Source organism: Ziziphus jujuba, chromosome 1 (assembly GCF_031755915.1).
Source record: "Ziziphus jujuba cultivar Dongzao chromosome 1, ASM3175591v1".
In the NCBI taxonomy this organism is placed as follows: domain Eukaryota; kingdom Viridiplantae; phylum Streptophyta; class Magnoliopsida; order Rosales; family Rhamnaceae; genus Ziziphus; species Ziziphus jujuba.
The window spans coordinates 13,400,929-13,424,622 of NC_083379.1; the positions used below are offsets into that span (position 1 = coordinate 13,400,929).

General features: G+C 33.6%; 3 protein-coding genes and 1 pseudogene across 9 annotated transcripts; all 4 read right to left on the minus strand.

Annotated features, from left to right (window-relative positions):
• Positions 1–258: 258 nt before the first annotated feature.
• LOC107418339 (ATP-dependent Clp protease proteolytic subunit 4, chloroplastic) lies at positions 259–4,367 on the minus strand. Of its 2 annotated transcripts, none has more exons than XM_016027032.4 (3): positions 3,799–4,367; positions 1,626–2,131; positions 259–681 (listed from the first exon to the last, which is right to left on the minus strand). In XM_016027032.4, the coding sequence occupies exons 1-2, from the start codon at positions 4,281–4,283 to the stop codon at positions 1,648–1,650; spliced, it is 969 nt and encodes a 322-aa protein (XP_015882518.3). In that variant the 5' UTR covers positions 4,284–4,367; the 3' UTR covers positions 259–681; positions 1,626–1,647. The 2 variants fall into 2 exon arrangements, with proteins under 2 accessions (XP_015882518.3, XP_015882512.3); XM_016027026.4 differs by having other exon boundaries at positions 259–730; positions 3,799–4,365.
• Positions 4,368–5,789: 1,422 nt separating this feature from the next.
• LOC107418353 (primase homolog protein) lies at positions 5,790–13,470 on the minus strand. Of its 6 annotated transcripts, XM_060813881.1 has the most exons (14): positions 13,267–13,470; positions 13,036–13,172; positions 12,878–12,933; positions 12,713–12,764; positions 12,471–12,575; positions 11,071–11,151; positions 9,747–9,827; positions 8,972–9,037; positions 8,757–8,870; positions 7,743–7,790; positions 7,559–7,644; positions 7,031–7,091; positions 6,141–6,176; positions 5,790–6,040 (listed from the first exon to the last, which is right to left on the minus strand). In XM_060813881.1, the coding sequence occupies exons 1-14, from the start codon at positions 13,439–13,441 to the stop codon at positions 6,017–6,019; spliced, it is 1,122 nt and encodes a 373-aa protein (XP_060669864.1). In that variant the 5' UTR covers positions 13,442–13,470; the 3' UTR covers positions 5,790–6,016. The 6 variants fall into 6 exon arrangements, 5 of the variants coding, with proteins under 5 accessions (XP_060669864.1, XP_015882528.3, XP_048323402.2 ...); XM_016027042.4 differs by having other exon boundaries at positions 5,790–6,176; positions 13,267–13,469; XM_048467445.2 differs by having other exon boundaries at positions 5,790–6,176; positions 13,036–13,110; positions 13,267–13,396.
• Positions 13,471–14,345: 875 nt separating this feature from the next.
• LOC107418321 (tetrahydroberberine oxidase-like) lies at positions 14,346–16,635 on the minus strand (annotated as a pseudogene).
• Positions 16,636–18,162: 1,527 nt separating this feature from the next.
• LOC107418377 (tetrahydroberberine oxidase-like) lies at positions 18,163–20,111 on the minus strand. Its single transcript, XM_016027067.4, has one exon. It carries the CDS (start codon positions 20,051–20,053, stop codon positions 18,443–18,445), a length of 1,611 nt encoding a protein of 536 aa, XP_015882553.3. The 5' UTR covers positions 20,054–20,111; the 3' UTR covers positions 18,163–18,442.
• Positions 20,112–23,694: the final 3,583 nt, after the last annotated feature.

Consider the following 23,694-nt stretch of genomic DNA (forward strand, 5'->3'; position numbering starts at 1 on the left):
AAATTAAAACGTTTCTATCATCAAAAAGAGATGAGAACAAAATTCCCATTCCTCACTGCTCATTAACCAATGTATACATGTGCATATATATATATATATATATATATATATATATATTTTATTTTTTTCAATTTGGTTAAGCTCTAACCATACACACAAATACTTAGAAAAAAACATTTTGATATATTTGCTTCACTCGGTCACGTGACCAATGACAACAAGCAAACGAAACCTTCCCTATTTCAGTGGAGAAGAAAATGAAGATACTTGATAGTTCCTGTGGCTTGCATATGATCAAAAGGCACAATATACACGTTTGCATAGTGATGGAAGACACAACACTTGTGGTCGGTATCCAAAACCACTTTTATCCAAAGATGTTACACGATTTAGTATGCTCTTTGTTTGGAGTGTACGAGAGAGCTTTTTCTTTCACAATTGGTCCCAAGGAATATCATCGATTTAAAACTTACACTTAACCCAAAAAAGTTACAAATAAAATTTAAAAAGAAACAAAAAATTGAAAAGGGAGCAAAAGCTCGACTTAACCATAATATTCCTGTTCTAAGTTATGCTATGGTACAGCCCTATCGGAAAGGAAGGAAGAGCAAAAAACTTTGCCCAAAAGCCAGCTAGCAACATTCAGAAAGAGATGTACGCTTTGCCAAACTCCAAGGTTGACTGCTTGAAGAAAGATCCAGAGGAAAAGATCAGTTATCATTGCTTGGAGCTGTTCGAAACACAATACACAAATTAACATGGTAATAAGCTATTGAACAATGATCGGCATTTTTATGGACAAATATTCAACTAAACAATACCACATTATCATGAACAGCTAGGTATAAAGCAAAATGTCTCAAATCATGTTAGAAACGTTCCATGTTTTGAAGTAAGCACAAACATTAATTTAACATTAATTTCTGCTAAACTTATTTTATTTTCAAGAGACTTAACATAGAGGGAAACATACAAACACAAAAACTAATTTACCTTTCATTAAATACTTCCAATATATTGTTGAGTTACCTAGGTAGAAGACGTGCCTACTTCAGGGCAAGAATCTTCTGAGTTTAAAATACTGCTCTATAATATAAAGAAACTCTCTTGAACAAATTCAACCTCTACAAGATATTCACAATAACAGGTGAGTCTACCAAAAATTTCTGACACAGTCATCTAACCATTAGTCCCTATTAGCCACAAGGCAGAATGCAAGATATTATGCAATTTCTGTATATCCTTTAAACATAGGGGAACCATCTTTGTCATGTGACACAATATGAAAGAATTCTAGATTTTGGTTGCATCTTATAAGCCTAGGTCAGCTGCCCATTAAACTAGTCTTATAGGCAGGCAAAAGTAATTTCCCAAAGTCAAGCTAGAAAAACTTTCCAAGAAAAACCAAATGCATCAACAGCATATTCATTTGACAATTTAATCGGAAACATTTTTGGCACAGCTATTTAAACACAATCTCCATGCAAATCATATTTCCCTCACCAATACCACTCAATAAAAATGGCTTTCATTGCTTCATTGCACAAATATCGATTCTGTTTGAAACTTGCACACAGAGTTCTATGCAACCAACAAATAAAGTGAAAGCTGTAAAAATAATTTACCTCTCCATTAAACATCTAATGCTTAATATATCTCGTCGTCAGGGACATCTGGTGTCAAGAACTTCCTTGGATCTTTACTAATTTCCTCATAATTTAGTCTTCCTTTCACTTTTTCTGGCACAGGCACCAGAGGTATAATGCTGTCTCTGTCAATAACCCCATCAATCATTCCATATTCAACTGCTTCTATAGGTGACATATAACGATCCCTATCAATATCTTTTAGGACTTGTTCAAATGGGCGACCAGTGCAGTCTGCAATAATTCTTGTTACGTTATTTTTGTTATGCATGATTTCTCGGGCTTGAATTTCCACATCCATTGCCTGCCCGCTAGCACCTCCAAGAGGCTGATGCATCATAATCCTTGTGTTGGGCATTGCAAGACGCTTGCCTTTGGTGCCACCTCCAAGGATAATGGAAGCTGTTGACGCAGCCATGCCAAGTGCAACTGTGGAAACATCGGCCCTCACAAGCTGAACAACATCATAGATAGCCATTGTCGCACTAAAATATATAATTCAAAAGCAAATCAGTAACAATAAAAGACAGAGTATGGTAACTTGGAATACATAGTATAATTTTACAGCATGACACTAGACATGAAAGTTTGTATGAAACATCAAATGTCACAGAATCACAAGTTCATAGAGTTCATAAAGACATCAAAACACATGTCCATTCAATCTGATCTAAAGCTAAGACTAGTAGATCATTAAGTTTGTAACGAAATAGATATAAAAGTCAGTGTGTGTGCATTAGTGAATGTCACCAAACAAGCTATTTAGTCTTGTAAGTATAAATATCATGAGGTACTATACATAGTTCCACAGCATGTCCAAAATATTATCTCCATCCCTACTGCTGATCCATAGCGATGAAAGCAAAAGGGGAGATGAAATTCTTGTGATTGGATTCTCATCAGTAAACATACATCTACTCCTTATATCATTCCTACAGCTTAATCCCAAACCACCACCATCCTATAAATTGACATAAACATCAAGTACATTGAGTGGGAGCAGGACAGTAAACCAATCTCAGCTTCAATAGTAGGAGAATGCCATGAGGGCAAGCACACATGCTTATTAACATAACCATCTATCTATCCATGAATACATAAATACACACACATATATATATACACATATATGTCAAGTTATTGCCAATTCCAAAGCTTAAACTTATAGAAACTGGGAAATGGACGCAACTATATACATCATGTTAACATGAACACAAATATAAATTCCACATGAGGCCCGTCTAATAACAGGAAAACCTTAAATTAATAGAAACTGGATTGGTGGGAATTGGAAACAAGACGAGGTACACAATCATACTCAGCTACCAAATTATGTAACCATCAAAGCAAAAGCCTAAGCATATAACTTGAAATCTGAAACCACCTATAGTGGCCCTTAAGATTTTACTTGAGATTCATTTTTCTATCCTCGTAGCAACCCCATTATACCAAGTATTTTTGCATAAATGAATACACAGTCTCCTAGAAAATAGACAAGGCAATAAATTTTTCAATGATATTAATAGATCTATAACAAAAACACAAAATGAACTGGTGCTCAAGCCCCCAAGAAACAGTCCTCTCTTTAGTAGTAAGCCTGTATTTATGGCCGTCCATGAAACAAAGGTTTTCCAATGAAAAAAATTATCTCTTGTAATTTGAGTATTGCAAGAGCGCAGCACTCTATATTTCTCTATATATTTACCAAATTCCATAGGCACTCCAGCTCCCACGGTAATTGTCAATTACAGCAAGCACACCCTCACTATAACCCATACCTGTGGAAACTTTCGAAGGATAAGGTTTCAGCTAGTATGATGAACCATAGAAAGTGGGTCTTTACCAAACTAATAGAGCTCGTTCCATAAGGCACCTTTATATGCATGATTCAAAATTTTTAATAAATAAAACCAACTTCTAACCAAGAACCTATACAAACTAAAAGGCATGAATACCACACAAACCACCTAAATTCTGAAGAAAATTAGTTCTAATGGAAAAATCAAGTATATCCCAACTAGAATTTCCCAAAAGATAGCACATAAAAATAAAAACTTTCGAAAAAAATCTTAAAAACCCATATTAGCAGTGGCTTTAAAACTACAAATTAAAGATAAACAAAGACCCAGAAAAGGCCAAAGCTTTGTTTAACCTGAGAGAACCTCCGACAGAGTTAATAAATAGCTTGATGTCTTTGGTGGAGTCTTGGGCGTCCAACAAGAGAAGCTGGCTGATAATGGCGTCGGCTACGAAGTCATCAATGCTACTTCCCAAGAAGACTATCCTCTCCCTCAGAAGCAAACCCATGGCATCGGCCTCCGCGCCTCTCATTGCGGTGGCTGGCGTTTGAGGAGCCGAGGACAGCACGGAAGAGTCCAGGAAAGTGTGGGATTTGGAGGAGGGTGTTGGGGTGGGTGAGGCAGTGGCTTGGAAACATTTGGTAATGGAAGGTTTGGGAGAAGAAGAGATGGGGATGTAGAAGGAGGGTTTTGGGCGAGAGGAGTGATGGAGTCTGAGAGAGGGAATGTAGGAATGTGAAGGAGATGAGATTGAGAGGACGTCCATGGCCGAACACAGAGGTAGAGAGAGGGAGAGTTTTCTGGGTGAGGAAGGGATTGACCGAGAACACACCCACATGTACAAAGGGATGAGCTTTTTAGAAGTTGCAATTGGCTTCGTTTGCTTTTTCTTTCCAGAAAATTAGATGAACAAAATTATGTTCATATTTTTCATAATCAAGGAAAAAAAATATATATATATATATATATATATATATATATATATATATTCATTAGTTTCGTTGAATTTTGAACTTTCCATGTTAAATTGAAATAAAATAAAAAAAGGAAATCATATAATAAATCATTTAATTAGCTAATCATTTGTTTGGTAAACTTTACCAAAAAAATAAAAATAAAAATAATCATATTATCTAACAATTAAAAGTTATTTGATTTTGTGAAGTAACACAATAGAGCTTTAGAAATTCTTTATTCTTAGACACAAAAATGATATATTGTTATTTCATCAATGATCTATAACTAAAAATTTGCTCGTTATTTTTATTTAATAGGCACCAATTTGTCTGAAAAAATATTTATAAAATAATAAATATTAATATATTATTAATGAAATATTAAAATATTAAAAGATTTTAGATATAAATAAATAAAATTTTTAAATATATAAATAAATTAATTAAATATTACTACACATTATTTGGTACATTATTATTTACTCAATTAACCTCCAAGGAAAATTTTACAGTCCTGCATCGTTAGGGATGCCAATTTGCCCAGCCCATTTCCAAAACCGCGGTGCATCACCCCTAACGGGGCGGTTTTTCTCCGAAAATTCGGGAATGTGGGACGGACTCGGGACAAATGCCTAAAAACCGAGTCGGGGATAGGCCGGCGACGGAGAATAATAACCTCGTCCCGAACCCGCTCCGATATATATATATATATATATATATATATATATATATATATATATATATATTTTTTATAAAATTTTATTTATGTAAAATTATTTTCTTCTTTTTTTTTATTTTTCTAAATATGTATTTTATTATAATTGTAAATTTGTTTCTTGATGTATTTTATTATATTTTTATTACATTATAGTCATTTTTCTTTATATTTTAATCATAAAATAATTTTTTTATATAAATTTTAAAAAAAATATATCAATTAAAAAACAAAATTGGGAAAACTGTCCCGTCCCGTTCCTGCCCCGCAAAATCCCCGATCCCGCCCCACACCTAAAAAAAGGGGGAAAAATCGCGGGGATGGGATGTAAAATTCCTCATGGGGATGGGGACGGAATTTTAAAAACCGGTCCCGCCCCGCCCCGTTGACATCCCTATGCATCGCCATTGCTCATGATTTATGGGAGTCTCGAGCCTATCAGATAATACTGTGCGAAGCACCATTTGTCTATGCCTAAGATCTTTACTAGAAATATATAAAAAGTTGTGTACAAAAGAATAGAGCTAAAGAGCTAGAAAGAAAAAGCTCGAGGAATAGAAGATCATGATAAATTTTGATGGAGCATTTTCTAGATGCTATTTCACCGGTGACTGAGAAGCAGATTTTGTGCAGAAGAAAGTCAGATTGACTTCAAACTCTACATTAGTTGATATATGTAACAAGAATATCTCTTATCATAAAATAATCTGTCAAATTACAAAATAAGCACATCTATAGAACTTGCTTTCCCATTTACAATCAAACAAACCCAAGTTTCTTAACCTATTTTATTCTGTACTCAAATTTGTATAGCAACATTACATTTCCAAAATCACTCAGGCCATCAAAATGGAAGAGAGATTACTGCTGCCTACTGCAACTTGAAATCTGTACAAAATTTCATGGTCTGCATGTATCCTTGCACTGTAAAGTTAAAGACTTTTGGTTGTTAATATCTGGCCTATATACCTTCTGTTACTTGGTCCTCAATAGATGACCGATATAACTTTGCGCTTTCAATTACCTTTTTCAAAGCATCTGGTCCCTTATACTTGAGAACCTGTAGAGAGATCAAATATTACATAAGCATAGAGGCCATAAGTGATATGCTTACCCTAAGCTATCTACTAAAATTTTACTTTCCAGTTTATAAACAAAAAATATATACAATGATTGAAATACTCCTTGTCCATGAAAGGTTAGCATATGGCCAAACCAATTTTATATAAACCTCAAATGAAGCAAATATGTAAGGAGCATTAAATTTAAGAATGGAACACAGCATAATTTTATTTTTCTCTCTTTCCAAGCAGCAATATCATAAGTCTCAGAGAGAAAAAAACTGAAGAAAGTTATAACCTAACCATCTTTGATCTCGCACTAAAAGGATTTCTTTGTTTTTTTATTAAAGGAAAAAGAATACTTTGTATGATTGAACTGCACATAGTACTCATTGACATGTTGCTTGGGCTTCATCAATCTTACAAATATTGAGGGTAACCAAAATTATCATAGAGAAAATGTTCAAAAATTGTTTCACCCGCACATTCTCCAACATATGAACAAATTCTTAATAAATACAATTAATTTGATAAATTTATTTAATAACAATAGAACATAGAGAATTGGTAAAATAAATCATTGTAAAGTTCACTTTATTTCGAGCACCAAACAGTCACACTCTAGCATTTTAATAAAAAGGTTCCTTCAGGAATGACCAATAACTTCCAAAGAATATTACAGTAGAATTGGTATAGCATCTTGCCTAGATATCCTTTCAAATTCATATGGCATTCTAACCTTCCATAAATATATCAGACCTAAAAGTTGCACCAAAAAAATATAATAATAATAAATAAAAAATCTAAAAAACAAAAAAATACAATAACAGAAAATAACATAGCGAGAGCAAACCTCATTAGCATCTTTGAAACAACTGTACTCATCTTTCTCTGGCCAACGCACTTGCCAACATCTGGAAGCCCACAATTTATTGAAAAAGAAGTCAGTCAACAGTCAATAAACATGAAGTATAAGGCATAAGCATAACCTTCATCGTAGCTACCGAAGGAACAACATAATGAACCTTACAGTTTCTAACCCTGAAGTTCACCGGTCCTCACAATAAACCAGTAGATGCATCACCACATGACCCCCACTGTATGATCGTAATTCATGCTAATGTTTACAAGTTTCATGACAACTAATATGATGATGGTATGTAACTTTAATAGCTCTAACCACTTCCATATTTTTTTCCAGCTAAAGGCAGACTACAATTAATCATTCAACAAATGTTATCATCAACTCCCATCAAACGTTTAGGTAGGTCCTAAACATTTTTTTGATTATTTATTTTGCCTCAATATGAAAGGCATCTACATATAGAACAAGCAAAACTCTATGAACACAGAAGAATTTTGGGCACATGATTTATATAACCTGTCTTTTCCAAGACGGCGTGCTAACTCTTCAGCCAAAGCTTGGCCTGGTGCATCTCCATCAGTTGCAAGGATAATTCGAGAAACCTAATAGGTGAGAAACAAAAGAAAGACGAGAAGATAAGGATAACTCTAAAACTTCATCCCTACTTGACAAAGTTTTTGCAGGCAGTTTAAACACATACCTTATCCAAGTACGTTTTGCAGTTCTGAAGATACTGATATGCAGTGTCCTGACTTCGCGAACATATGCATACAAAGATGTTATGTAAACGAAGAGACTGTTAAAGAATTTATGGATCCGAAATCTAGTATGAAAGATACATGCAAAAACTAATTCCTGATCGATGATTAACAAGGTTTAACTTGCAAGTGAATGTCAACTAGACATTAGAATCAAACTATAAAAATTAGTACTGCTCAAATAATATATAAGAACTAGTTCTCAAAGGAAATGTCAGGCGGAAATTCTCATAATGTTCTAAGATTAGGTCATGCATTCAGTCTACTGACAACGGGTATCTTAAAAATACTATGATATGTATTTCAGGTTTCAGAACTAAGAGCCATTTTTGGCTTTCTCAATGGTCCTAAAAGATTGTGGACATCACTGGCTCATCTTGGACGGAGGAAGGGAAACTTCAGAGTCATAGTTGTTACATTACAAAGAAAGACTGATTTAAATGATTAAACTTTTGATGATTATGAATGCTAAGTATACAATGATGAATAACATTTGCTAGTTTATTTCCGAGACACATCAATGCATTGATCTATACAAGAAAAATACACAAAGCTCCTCATCAATGGCCAAGTTATCTTTGACATGAAAGAGCTTTTCTTCTCCGCAAGCTATGCTAATCTTTTCTTGGTAACTGTTTCAGCAAAGTGAATCTTAGCCCTTAATACACCTGTCTGTGGTTGTATCTCTATAATATTAACATTTTATGCCATTTACTTCAGACTTGAAAAAGAGGTCCTGGTGCTTCAGCTAAGGCAAAAATCAGTTTAAAATTTTATATATCATCACTTTACAGTCTCCAATAGTAAATACTATACTGCAATATGAGCTTTGATAAGAAGCCAAAAGAAAAGAGAAAAATGTAAACGGCCACTAATTGTTGTTTTGTGTAACAAAGATCATTCTAAAATAAAACCAGAATAAGAGGATCTAGCAAGTTTTTGGGTGTCATCCTCACCTTGCTGGAAGATGGTAATTTATTGGAAACCTTTGTTGGTGCACCAGCAGGTACACTCACACAATTGCGAAAGCCAGCTTCCTCCATTGACAGCTTATCTAATTCACCTTCGACCTATAAGAAGCATCAAAACAGTAACAATCAGGTGAAGGAGAGAGAATTAAAAATCTTTACAAAAGCAATCTAAATTCCAACAATAGTGAACTAGTAATTACAATGATGATTTCATCTGCATCAACTATGTCATCAAGTCCATATAATACTTTTTCTGTACCCCTCTCCTGAAAAATCAATAAATGAACTTGTAATGGAATTTACATCAAATGCATCAAGATTTTGTATCAAATTTGGTGAATGAACAAGTTGGCAGATGAAATAGACATGTATCAATCTGTACTATTATATAAGGGGATTCCCCACCCGGTGTCCACTAAAAACTCCCAAATAATGTCTATGACTCAAAAGATAGGTTAGGGTAAGAAAATCTATAATATAACACCCTAATCTCAAAAGTTTCATCTTCCGTTAACATCTTGAATAAACTGTTTATGCAGTTATGAACATATAGAGTCCATGGAGATGTGGAGGGCAAAAACAAAGCTTGTCTTGGAAAATCTCTAATTTCTTTACTTAGAAAAGAGAAAATGTTCTTATAATACATTATCTGAAATGAACTCTTATAGAAAGAATCCACTATTATTAAAGCATTGCTCACATGCAGCTCAAAAGATGATTTTGATTGATTTAACAAACTGTTTTTGCATGCATAATGACTGCCTCCAGTAAAATGCTTTGTGATAAAAACATGCTCCTTCAGATAAAAGTTATCATCCAAATCATGAGGTCTTTGATCGTATCCAAATTCCTTATTATGGAAAAGCAAAGAGAGATAATTGCAAACCAAACCAAATGAAAACAATGTGGATGTGAATATTAGATCGCCATATATTGCTATATATAAAAAAAGTGTGACCAATATCACAATAGCACCTGCCAAAACTTTTTTTCCACGGTTCGGTACTTGCAGCCAACTAGAAGCCCCTTTTGCTTATAAGTAAATGCAATAATAAGCTGCAACAATCATTAACACATTGTGCTTTAGAATCAAAAAGAATAATTTATTAAGACTGGTGATGGGATATTTGGTTGTTTATCAAACTATAGGAAATGAAAGCCCTTTTTTTTTCCCTTTAAAGTGGAAAATCAAAAAACACTCTGCTTTTTAGTTATCAATGAGACTATATACTTTTAGATAATCCAAGTTTTTGAATTTATAATTTTTTACAACCAATTTATACCAAATTTATAACTTTTTACAACCAACCAATTTTACAACCAATTTGAAGCAGTAAAGGAAACCTTCAAGCCCTTGGCATAGTAGGACATGAAGCAAAACTATAGATTGGAAATCCACTTGCTGCCATTTCATACAATGTGCCTAATTGATGGCAAAAGTCAGAAGAAGCCAACTCATATATATAATGTGATTCAATTTCAGGGGGGTGCTGCAACATCTTAGTGATTGTTTTTCTGATTTCATGGAGGATCAATATAAAATATCCATGTTATCCATATGCATCAAACATTTGTACATATATATAGCAATAACCATCTTGGGGGATGTTAATTTAAACTGAGAAACAAGCAGCTCAGACCTAATACATGCAATGCCAACTTTAAACCTCAAATATTATCCTTTTTCTGGCACACTTGACAACTTGTGGCAGCCTCCTTTATACTGGTGGCACTGGCACAGTCAAGTTTAGGTAAATCAGGTTTCATGCTTTATCTAGGTTTCATTGTTGCTAACTTTAATGTGCTCAAATTTTTCATCGAAAAATTTATAAATTTTCAGACTTTGTAAAATAGGCTGGTTCAGTTACTCGTTCTTCTTATTGTGAGTGTGCCATCTTATTCTTGGGTCTAGTCTGTAGCAGTTTAGAAAGCTTAGTCAAACATACGGTATAATATTGGGATACATGTTTGTGAACATACATGTGTTGTGTGGTACCGTCCGTGATCTGTAAGAACTATTCGGAGTTTAATAAAAAATTCCAGTGGGTTTTTTGGCTTATTTGAGGGTGAGATTGCTGTCTTTTACTAGGTACGATGATCTTAAGATTTATGTATGTTTGCAGCAAACAAGACCTGTAAAAAATCAACCAAAAAAATAATAATAATAATAAATTCTCATCATATACTTACTTGTCTAAGTCAATAAATTAACTAATTTCTGTTCAATACCACCTAAACTTCTCCAAACAAGTTCCAACTACCTATCATAAGATAAACAATTTGTACCATTCAAGGGTACCTTGTCACCGAGAAGTCGCATAACACCATTCCTATGCAGAGTTTCCTCAGAGATCATTCGTTCACGAAAATATGCAATTGCCTGAAATAAAAGTATAATCATGCATCATCGGCCCCCGGAGTCACAAGGATGGCATTTTAGAAAGAGAGAGATAGAGAGGTAAATAATATAGTCTGTGAGTCCAGACCAGATATGTGGGCATGACCATGTGAGTCATGTTTCAACTCAAAAATGAGTTATGGAGTCTGGACACAACAAATTTCACAAAAGGACTACACAACTAAACTCAATATGATAAGCATTTTTTAAAAATCATGCTAACTAAAACACATTGAGTGTCCACATTCAGCAGGAAGAACCTCAAATAGCAAGAACGTAGATAGTCAATATTATGATTGGTTCTTGATCAAAATTTTTTGGATCCCTTGTAGCCTTTAACAGGTTTTAGGCAAATGAGGCTATTCAGGTTGAGTCTTGGACACAGGTAGACACACTTTTCCTAGAATTTTTAATATGATTTTCAAATAAATAAAATTGCAAACATAGTCTTTAAAATCAATTTGTAATGGGCTATCATCAAATCAAACTCCATGCATTCATGTTAATACATGCATAACATCATGTAAGGGCCAAGAAGTTTTAACCATTCTCACCCTCTTGCATGTAGTTAACCATAGTTATATAGGTTACCTAGAATTCTAAAGGAGTTAGTTTGGCCTTTAATTTATCTTAAAGTTTGGCCTTTAATTTATCTTATGAGTAATTTCAGCTTTAGTAGGAAAAGGAGTAATTCTGGCAAATCAGATAACATTTTGTCATTTTCCCTCATTTTGTACAACATATTCAAACAGAAGGATGATAACAAAACAAATTAGGGTGGAAAAAACAAAAAAAAAACAAAAAAAAAAAAAAAGGGGGAAGAAAAACAGAGAAGCATTTGTGCAAGATATTAATATTCCATGAGCCTATTTATTTCTAACCAAAAAGAGAAAAAAGAAGGTAAATAACGCTGAGGTTTATGGGCTTCAGCAAAAGTAAGACATTTTCTAGTGGGGCAGAAATAACATATCATTTATTCATATTCCCTTATTCCTTACCTCTACATCTCTATTCAAAATTCTTATCACACAAAATAATATCTTTCAAATTATGGTATTTATTCATTGGAACTTATCGTATTAATAGCTTCTATTGCTTTCTAAGGTTTCTTTATTCTTTCTGGGTTGCATTCATATTTTTTATTCTTATATATTATCTATTTAGTTTCTAATTACCTCGAATGAAGCTCCAATGACATTTCCACATTCAATATGTACTTTGACACATAAAGACACATTAGTAAACAAAACTCAGAAACGAAAAAAACTCACATATTGGCAGACAAATATGAATCTAAGTACCTTATCATCTAGCGGTACTAAACCTAGGCTCTTCTCTGTCATATTTCCAGTGGACGTAACCTTTTTGTGGACTCCATCACGTGTTGCCTGATCGTCTGCAAATGCCTAAATAGCAAGCAATCAAATGGTTGAGGCATCCTAGCTTGCCACTAATTGAAACAGTAAGCATATAAAAGAATACAAAAATAGATAACCAAATTATATTACAAAGAATACAAAATTACATAACCAAATTATATTACCCGGCCAGCCCATCCACAATCAAAGCGAAAGCACCTCCACATTGCAAAATCCCTGTGGTTCCCAATTACAAAAAATTATTCCAGTATAATATCTTTCTGAACTCAATGATATACAAAGCTATAATAGTAATAAAAATTATAACAACAATAGCTAGAGCATAATACCCGTTTTGCTCGATGTGTAGAGATAAACTTCTCTCCATTGACTGCCCACCTTTGCACTACATCAAGCAAAAGCAACAGAGTATACTTCCCACTTACAACATTATGATAAACAATATGAACAGCCACCACCTGGTAGGTTGAATGAATAACCAATATACCTTTGGACAAAGAAGATTATAGTAGTGTCCAGGGACACAAGAATGGGTGCAGATTATCCCAAGAAGCTCCATTTTCTGCTTCAAAACATCCAGCTGAGGTAAACCAACTTTACCCACTTTGCCATTATCCAAGTTAGCTTCAATAACAACAAAAAAAATAAAAATCGACACCCAAAACAAATTTTCAAAGAAGAAAACATAAAAATGGTTGAAAGTGAAGGGGAAAGAGACCTGAAGCCGATGGAGAAGGAAAGGAAGAAAAGCGGGCTGACGATGTGGTAGTGGTGGTGGGGAAGAAGAGGGTGGAGGTTGTGAAGGGAATGTTGAGGCGTTTGAAGGAGAAGAAAAGTGCGGTGTGGATTGGACGACTAACACTCATACACTGAATCAACCAGTTGCTTCCCATTTCCTTCTCGTTTTTGCTTCACTTCCCAACGCCCACATTTTTATCCTCATTCTTCTGCTACTTTCTCCAGCGGGAACCCGACCTCATGGGTCGGGTATATGGACCATTAAACTTCTTTTACTTTATTTTTATTATTATTATTTTTCTTTTCCATGGTAGAAAAAAAAAATGAATATAAAAAAAAGTAAAATTTCTTTTGAGCCTGGTAAAATTTTATAGATATTCCCACAATATTTTTTTATTTTTTATATTTATTAAATTAAATGAAAATAATATAATTTTTTTTATAATAAAAATAATACGAAATCTAAATAGAAAATGAAAATAATATAAAATATTTTTATATGTAAGTTATTGGAGTAGTTGTTGATATTTTTTACTCGTTTATTTTTATATTTAATATTTTAATAATATTAATATATATCAATTAAAATTGTTTCAATTGATAAACAAGATAGTATAAAATTATTTAAGGGATAAAAAATAAAAACAAAAAATTTATTAACGTGGGCGTATTCAGTTTTTAGGTGGTGTGCACATAGAGCCCACCAAAGATCTTATTCGAAAAAGTCCCAACTCAGTTTTTACAGGCCCAGGGTAGATAGTATTATTATTATTATTATTTTTTCTTTTTAAATTTTTTCATCTAAAAGGTATCAACCTTTTTTTTTTTTTTAATAATTTCTGTCAGCGCGATTTAATTTGTCTCTATACATAAGCCATTTATGTGAATGCTAGACAGTAAAGATCTTTATTTGCTCATTGAAAGTAATTAAGGAATTAATATAAATTTTAAAATTCATAAAAGCCAAACAGCTAATTAACGCATGGTTATTACAAATCTAAGAATTGGTGTGGAATGGCCACTGTATACATTCATGCACAAGAAAACATTAAAAACAAATTGTAATAAATTATAGGCAAACCAAACGATTCTTATTAATTATGATAAAGAAAATTCTTCAACACAATTATTATTATATCAAAAAATAACAAGATCATGATGCAGACTATATATATATGTGTGTCTGTCTGTCTGTCTGTCTGTGTAAAAGTCCACATGACCTTTAACATTTATTCTATATGAGGGAAAAAAAAATGTAGAGGTTAAATATATATGGTACTTAATTTTCTTTACATACCTAAGAATTAATTGCTAGTTACCAATTTTCTACACCCTAGATGAAAGAGGCGGAATACTTTGTTCATGCCTAAAAAAATTGGTTGGATCAACCATGGTCTTCACATGCACCAATCTGTTGAAATTGTTCTTGAAATACTTGATCCCCCAAATGCTTGATTCTGTGTAACTAGTAACTCCATTCCTATTTGTTCCAATATCGAGATCCCTATAATTCATATATGCAGCTCTTGGGTTTTTAGACACATAGGGAGTCATATAAGCATAAAGCTTTCTCATTCAACTTATATGCCTTTGTGCAGCTTCATCTCCTTCTTCTTCCCAAATAACCGTGTGGTGAATTTTATATATATTTCCAGCTCTATGTGGGAATGGAATTTCGGATTCTGAAATCTCAGCCATTTTTCCACCATAAGGAATGAAGAGCAGTTGAACGGTTCCTGCAGTTTTTTCATGCATTTTTTCCCACAATCCTTCCAATCCTTTCTCAGGGATAGGTTCTTTCACGTAGTCAGATTTCCCTTTGAAAGGAATAAAATCTGAAGTAGTCCTATTAAGAAGAACATCTAATGATTCTCCGCTTGAGAATCCATTAACGTAAAGAGTGGATTCTATCCAGCTCATTTCGGTGCAATCCTCTTTCGTCAAACCAAGCTCGGGAAAGCTCTTCTCCATCAATGGAATAAGCCTATCCACACCTCCCAGGAACAAGGTATCGAATGTAGCTTGTATTGTCCTTTTCCTTTCACCACTTGCATTCAAACTTTGCAAGATGATTCTGACAAATAGATCTTCGTCGAATTTGTCCGCCACATATTGCCATCGATGAACGAGTTGGGTAACATTCTGTTCCAAGTTCCTATTAACTGAGAACACAGTCACAGTTGATGGAACTGGAACAAGTTTAACCTTCCATGCAAGAACAACTCCAAAACTCGCTCCTCCACCGCCTCGAATGGCCCAAAAAAGATCTTCTCCCATTGATTGTCGATCAAGAAACCTTCCATTTACATCAACTATATGTGCATCTGTTAGAGTTTGTGACCCGAATTCTTGTTGACCCGACCCGAAAAGCTCGCGGTGCGACCCATTTAGTGAAACTAAATTTTGGAGAAAAATTTGGGGCTCTGTGGTGGAAGCGGAGGTCTCGGGCCGATAGGCCCGAGACCGTAATTGGGGTTTCTTCTGTACTATATATATATCTGTATTTTTGTTCGGCCGTAATTGGGGTTTTTTTTTAGGGTATCTCGAAATTTGGCTCACCTTGTACAAATCTTTCGATATTGGATTTGCTTCTCCCTGCCCGTGGTTTTTCCCGTCAAGGGTTTCCACGTTAATTGTGTGTTTGTTCTTCGATTTCTTTGTTTCTGTTGCCATTTGTTTTTCTCCCAATTCCGTAACAGCATCAATGACGTTATCAGCAGCTAGGCCATATTTTCGTAGCATAGTTCCGTATCCTCCTCCGCTAAAATGTCCTCCTACTCCAACGGTAGGACAAGCGCCTGCAGGAAATCCAAGAGTTCTACTTTTCTCTGCGATTCTATAATAAACTTCGCCGAGTTTAGCACCGGATTCTATCCATGCAGTTCTTTCATCAACATCAATCGTGATCGATCTTAGGTTTATCAGATCGATCACGACGAATAGTACTTGGGAGACATAAGAAAGACCCTCGTGGTCGTGGCCTCCGCTTCGAATCCTAACCTGCATGCCATGTTTTCTTGAGCAGTTAATGGCTGCTTGGATATGGGAAAGTTGTAATGGTGTAATGATGACGAGGGGTTTTGGTGTTGCGGGAGAAGAGAAACGAGGGTTTCGAATGGAGAAGTTCAAGACAGATGCATATGAGGAATTGGTTTGGGTGTAAATGAGTTGGGAAATATTGGTGGTGGTGTTTGGATAGTGAGAAAGACATTGGAGAAAGTTTTCATGGGTATGAACTGAAGCTGATGATGCCAATGAAAATGAGAAAAGAAAAAGAAAATGGAGAGAAGACATTGAAGAGCTTATTGGGGAGTTCATTTTGTTTTGACGGGTTTGTGAATAAAAGTTAACAAAGAGAGCCTTATTTATAGGTTTTTTTTTTTTTCCGTTTATTTTCAGATTACGTATATATTACCTCGAGTATATGGTTAAATTTTTTCGTGCGAGGAAAGAATTGATTAATCAAACCTTTTAAAATTCATCTTTGAAATGGATTAATTTAAGAGAAGGAAAAGTTTGAAAATCAAGTCCAAGTTGATAAGAATGTCCTGCAATTTGCATTCATTGACATTTGACCTTGACTTTATGATATTGGTTTAGATTTTTCTAAATTTACTTTCACATACGTTTCTGATTGTTCATCAGCTACATACCATATGTATTAGGCTTGTCAAGATTTAACAAATTATATATATATATATATATATATATATATATATATGTATCACATATGTCAGCATAACAGAAAAAAAAAATTCCATATATATATAATTAAGTCCATATATATATATATATATATACTTATTGATATATTTTAATAGAACCGTATTGAGACCGAAAACAATCCTTTTTTATATATACATATATATAAGGATGTTGCTACGACGGATATAGATGCTGATAATAAACGGTAATAAGTTGATTTATTATTCGATTTAAACAAGCTGACGCCCACCATAAAATTAGTGTGCAGCCGCTGCTGTAATGCGCATATGTATATTAATTAAAAGTTGTGGGGAAGTGGTTTAATTCTTTTTTTTTTTTTTTCTCTTTTGAAATAATGTTTAATTTGAAGGAACATTGCATGAACAGTTTTGTATATTTGAGTATTCTATATGATTTAGCATTTTCCGTTATTGACTTTTATTGTTAAAATATAAATGACCGTTTTGTCATGAAAGTGTGAAATAGCCAAACAGAAAAATCCTACAGATTAAACAATTTGATTATTTCATGATGGTGGACGTTTCTAAGCAACGAAAAAGTATTCTATATGATTTAGCATTTTACAATATTGGCCTTTATTGTTAAAATCTATGTGACCGTGATGTCATGAAAGTGTGGAATAGCCAAACAGCAAAATCCTGCAGATTAAACAATTTGACTATTTGATGATGGTGGACGTTTCTACGTTTGGCAACAAAAAGTATTCTATATGATTTAGCATTTTACAATATTGACCTTACTCTTAAAATCTATATGACCGTTTTGTCATGAAAGTGAGAGATAGCCAAATAGAAAAATCCTGCATTTTATTTACTACCCAATGGTTGAATTCCATTTATATTTTTTTGTCCTAACACATAGATCCTTTTTGATGAAATTGTTGAGTTTTAAATTTAGTTTCTTTTGGATCTAATATCATATTAAATTAGCATATTCAATTTTTTAGGTGGTGTGCACATAGAGCCCACTATAGATCTTATTGGAAAAAGTCCCAACTCAGTTTTTACATGCCCAGGGTAGATATAACTTTTAAAATTGATAAAAGCCAAACAGCTAATTAACGCATGGTTATTACAAATCTAAGAATTGGTGTGGAAAGGCCACTTTATACATGCATGCACAAGAAAACATTAAAAAAAATTGTAACAAATTATAGGCAAACCAAACGATTCTTATTAATTATGATAAAGAAAAATCCTCAACACAATTATTATTATATCAACAAGTAACAAGACCATGATGCAGACTATATATATATATATATATATGTACATATGTGTGTGTGTGTGTGTGTAAAAGTCCACATGACCTTTAACATTTATTCTATATGAGAAAACTAGAAAAAATAAAAATAAAAATGTAGAGGGTAAATATGTATGGTACTTAATTTTCTTTACATACCTAAGAATTAATTTCTAGTTATCAATTTTCTACACCCTAGCTGAAAGAGGTGGAATACTTTGTTCATGCCTAAAAAAATTGGTTGGATCAACCATGGTCTTCACGTGCACCAACCTGTTGAAATTGTTCTTGAAATACTTGATCCCCCAAATGTTTGATTCTGTGTAACTAGTAACTCCATTCCTATTTGTTCCAATATCAAGATCCCTATAATTCATATATGCAGCTCTTGGATTTTTAGACACATAGGGAGTCATATAAGCATAAAGCTTTCTTATCCAACTTATATGCCTTTGTGCAGCTTCATCTCCTTCTTCTTCCCAAACAACCACGTGGTGAATTTTGTATATATTTCCAGCTCTATGTGGGAATGGAATTTCGGATTCCGAAATCTCAGCCATTTTTCCACCATAAGGAATGAAGAGCAGTTGAGCTCTTCCTGCAGTTTCTTCATGCAGTTTTTCCCACAATCCTTCCAATCCTTCTTCAGGGATAGGTTCTTTCACGTAGTCAGATTTCCCTTTGAAAGGAATAAAACCTGGAGTCCTATCAAGAAGAACATCCAATGATTCTCCACTTGAGAATCTATTGAAGTAAAGAGTGGATTCGATCCAGCTCATTTCGATACAATCCTCTTTCGTCAAACCAAGCTCGGGAAAGCTCTTCTCCATCAATGGAATAAGCCTATCCACACCTCCCAGGAACAAGGTATCGAATGTAGCTTGTATTGTCCTTTTCCCTTCACCACTTGCATTTAAACTCTGTAAGAGGATTCTGAGAAAAAGATCTTCGTCGACTTTGTCCGCCACGTATTGCCATCGATGAACGAGTTGGGTAACATTCTGTTCCAAGGTCCTATTAACTGAGAACACAGTCACAGTTGATGGAACTGGAACAAGTTTAACCTTCCATGCAAGAACAACCCCAAAACTCGCTCCTCCACCGCCTCGAATGGCCCAAAAAAGATCTTCTCCCATTGATTGTCGATCAAGAAACCTTCCATTTACATCAACTATATGTGCATCAATGACGTTATCAGCAGCTAGGCCATATTTTCGTAGCATAGTTCCATATCCTCCTCCGCTGAAATGTCCTCCAATTCCAACGGTAGGGCAAACGCCTGCAGGAAATCCAAGAGTTCTACTTTTCTCTGCAATTCTATAATAAAGTTCGCCGATTGTGGCACCGGACTCAATCCATGCAGTTCTTTCATCAACATCAACCGTGATCGATCTTAGGTTTATCAGATCGATCACGACGAATGGTACTTGGGAGACATAAGAACGACCCTCGTAGTCGTGGCCTCCGCTTCGAATCCTAACCTGCATGCCATGTTTTCTTGAGCAGTTAATGGCTGCTTGGATATGGGAAAGTTGTAATGGTGTAATGATGACGAGGGGTTTTGGTGTTGTGGGAGAAGAGAAACGACCGTTTCGAATGGAGAAGTTCAAGACAGATGCATATGAGGAATTGGCTTGGGTGTAAATGAGTTGGGAGATATTGGAGGTGGTGTTTGGATAGTGAGAAAGACATTGGAGAAAGTTCTCATGGGTATGAGCTGAAGCTGATGATGCCAATGAAAATGAGAAAAGAAAAAGAAAAAGGAGAGAAGACATTGAAGAGGTTATTGGGGAGTTCATTTTGTTTTTGATGGGTTTGTGAATATTTTGTTTTGATGGGTTTGTGAATAAAAGTTAACAAAGAGAGCCCTATTTATAGTTTTTTTTTTCGTTTATTTTCAGATTACGTGTATATTACCTCGAGTATATGGTTAAATATTTTCGTGCAAGGAAAGGATTGATTAATTAAACCTTTAAAATTCATCTTTGAAATGGATTAACTGGAGAGAAGGAAAAGTTTGAAAACCAAGTTCAAGTTGATAAGAATGTCGTGCAATTTGCATTTCATTGACATTTGACCTTGACTTCATGATATTGGTTTAGATTTTTATAAATTTACTTTCACATACGTTTCTGATTGTTCATCAGCTGCATACCATATGTATTAGGCTTATCAAAATTTAACAAATTGTATATATATATATATATATGTGTGTGTGTGTGTGGGTGTGTGTGTGTGAGCAGAAAAGAAAAGAAAATTCCTTATATATATATATATATATAATTAAGTCCATATATATATATATACTTATTTATATATTTTAATAGAACTGTATTGAACCGAAAACAATCCTTTGAAAAAAAAAAAAAAAAACGTTTTTTTTTTTTTCTTTTTTTAATGTTATATATATGTATATATTATGTGTGTATATATATACATATATATATAAGGATGTTGCTATGATGGATATAGGTGCTGATAATAAATGGTAATAAGTTGATTTATTATCGGATTTAAACAACCTTACGCCCACCGTAAAATTAGTGTGCAGCCACTATGATGCGCATATATATATATTAATTAAAAGTTGTGGGGGAGTGGTTTCATTCATATATATATATATATATATATATTTTCCTTCTTTTGAAATAATGTTTAATTTGAAGGAACATTGCAAGAACAGTTTTGTATATTTGAGTATTCTACATGATTTAGCATTTTACGATATTGAACTTTATTGTATATAACCGTGTTGCCATGAAAGTCGAAATAGCCGAACAGAAAAATCCTGCAGATTAAACAATTTGATTATTTGATGATGGTGGACGTTTCTACTTTTGGCAACAAAAAGTATTCTATATGATTTAGCATTTTACAATATTGACCTTTATTGTTAAAATCTATATGACCATGTTGTCATGAAAGTGTGAAATAGCAAAACAGAAAAATCCTGCAGATTGAACAATTTGACTATTTGATGATGGTGGACGTTTCTACGTTTGGCAACAAAAAGTATTCTATATGATTTAGCATTTTACAATATTGACCTTTGTTGTTAAAATCTGTATGACCGTTTCTCATAAAAGTGAGAAATAGCCAAACAGAAAAATCCTGCATTTTAATGACGATCTAATTGTTGAATTTCATTTATATTTTTCTGGTCCTAACACTCATTGTCATAGATCATTTTTAAATGAAATTGTTGAGTTTTAAAATTAGTATTTTTTTAATATAATACCATATTAAATTATCACTAATCCAAAAATTTAAACCTATAAAAATAAGTTTTCATTTTATTTATATTTTTTTCCAACAAATTACAAAAATTTATTACAGTATAATATCTTTCTCAACTCAATGATATACAAAGCTATAGTAGTAATAAAATTTTAACAAAACCAGCTAGAGCATAATACCCGTTTTGCACAATGTGTAGCAATAAACTTCTGTCCATTAACTATCTACCTTTGCACTATATTAAGCAAAAACCGCAGAGTATATGATGGAGATGCAGAAACACGGCAACAGCGGCAGCACGACATGCAGAAACATGGTAACAGCAGCAGCACGGCAGCACACCAGCATCAATACAGCAGCACAGCAGCAACACCGCAACATCAGCAGCAGCAGCAGCAACAGCAAGCTCAAAACAACAGCAACTTCAATATGAACAGTAACAATACCTAAAGTAGGAGAGAATAGAGTGCTACAGTAGCTAAAAAACAAACCTAATTTAAATTAGATGATCGTTAGGATGGTGTATGTTCCAATCACGTGAATCATTTGCTATGAAGCCAAAACACATCGTTTTACTTTGTTCTGATTTTCTTGTGAACGATTAGACAAAATGCACCGTTTCATTAGTAGATTGATATATATGTAATAGAATGCACCGTTTCATTAGTAAATTGATATATATGTAATAGCTTGCCACCTTTTCGGGTTAGATAATTACCATTTTTTTCATTATATGTAATAGCTTGGTGACCGAGCTGAAATTCCAATACCTTCTCTACTGGTCGTTTGTGAATGAAAAACCCATTTTTCTTGCTTAATTGAAAGCTTCTTCATCAACTTCTTCCCACTGACTGCCCACCTTTGCACCATATCAAGCAAAAACCAACAGAGTATACTTCCCACTTACAACATTATGCTAAACAATATGAACAGCCACCACCTGGTAGTTTGAATGAATAACCAATATACCTTTGGACAGAGAAGATTATAGTAGCGTCCAGGGACACAAGAATGGGTGCAGATTATCCTAAGAAGCTCCATTTTCTGCTTCAAAACATGCAGCTGAGGTAAACCAACTCTACCCACTTTGCCATTTTCCAAGTTAGCTTCAATAACAACAACAATAAAATAAAATAAAATAAATCAACACCCAAAACAATTTTTTGAAGAAGAAAACATAAAAATGGTTGAAAGTGAAGTGGAAAGAGACCAGAAGACGATGGAGAACGAGAGGAAGAGAAGCGGGTGGATGATGTGGTAGTGGTGGTGGGGAAGAAGAGGGTGGAGGTTGTGAAGGGAATATTGAGGCGTCTGAAGGAGAGGAAAAGTGCGGTGTGGTTTGGACGACTAACACTCATACACTGAATCAACCAGTTGCCTCCCATCTCCTTCTCATTTTCGCTTCACTTCCCAACGCCCACATTTTTATCCTCATTCGTCTGCCAATTTGTCCAGCGGGAACCCGGCCTTATGGATCGGGTATATGGACCATTAAACTTATTATTATTATTATTATTTTCCTTTTCCATAGTTTAAAAAAAAAAATGAATATAAAAATAGTAAATTTTCTTTTGGGCCTAGTAAAATTTTATAGATATTCCGATAATATTTTATTATTTTTATATTTATTTTTGTACATTATTAATTTAAAATAATATAAATATTTTTTACACATTATTTCAGTATTGGTGATAGAACTTGTATTGTATAACATTAAATAAAATATTTTCTAATAATATATATATATATATATATTATTGGAGAAGTTGTTGATATTTTTTATTTGTTTATTTTTATATTTAAGATTTTAATAATATTGATGGTGAGGTTGATATAAACGAGATAATGGAAAAATTATTTTAAGTGATTAAAAGGGTTAATTATACTGGGCACTCTTAAAATTTTTCTTAAGTTTGATAAAATCTCACACGATACGATAACATGATATAAACACACACGATAATTTACGGATTTGGATTGACGATATTGTATCAGGTTCGTATCAGTATTACTTAATAAGATCTAATAAATTAATGGGTTTCAACGGATAAAATACGACAAACCCATTAGATCCATTAAAGAGGAGTATTTTAGTAATTACATATATTTAATAATATTAAAATTACTTAATATATTGTTAAACATGTATTAATTTTTTATTTTTTTAGTTTAATTTTTAAAAAATCTAAAAACAAACAAGAAT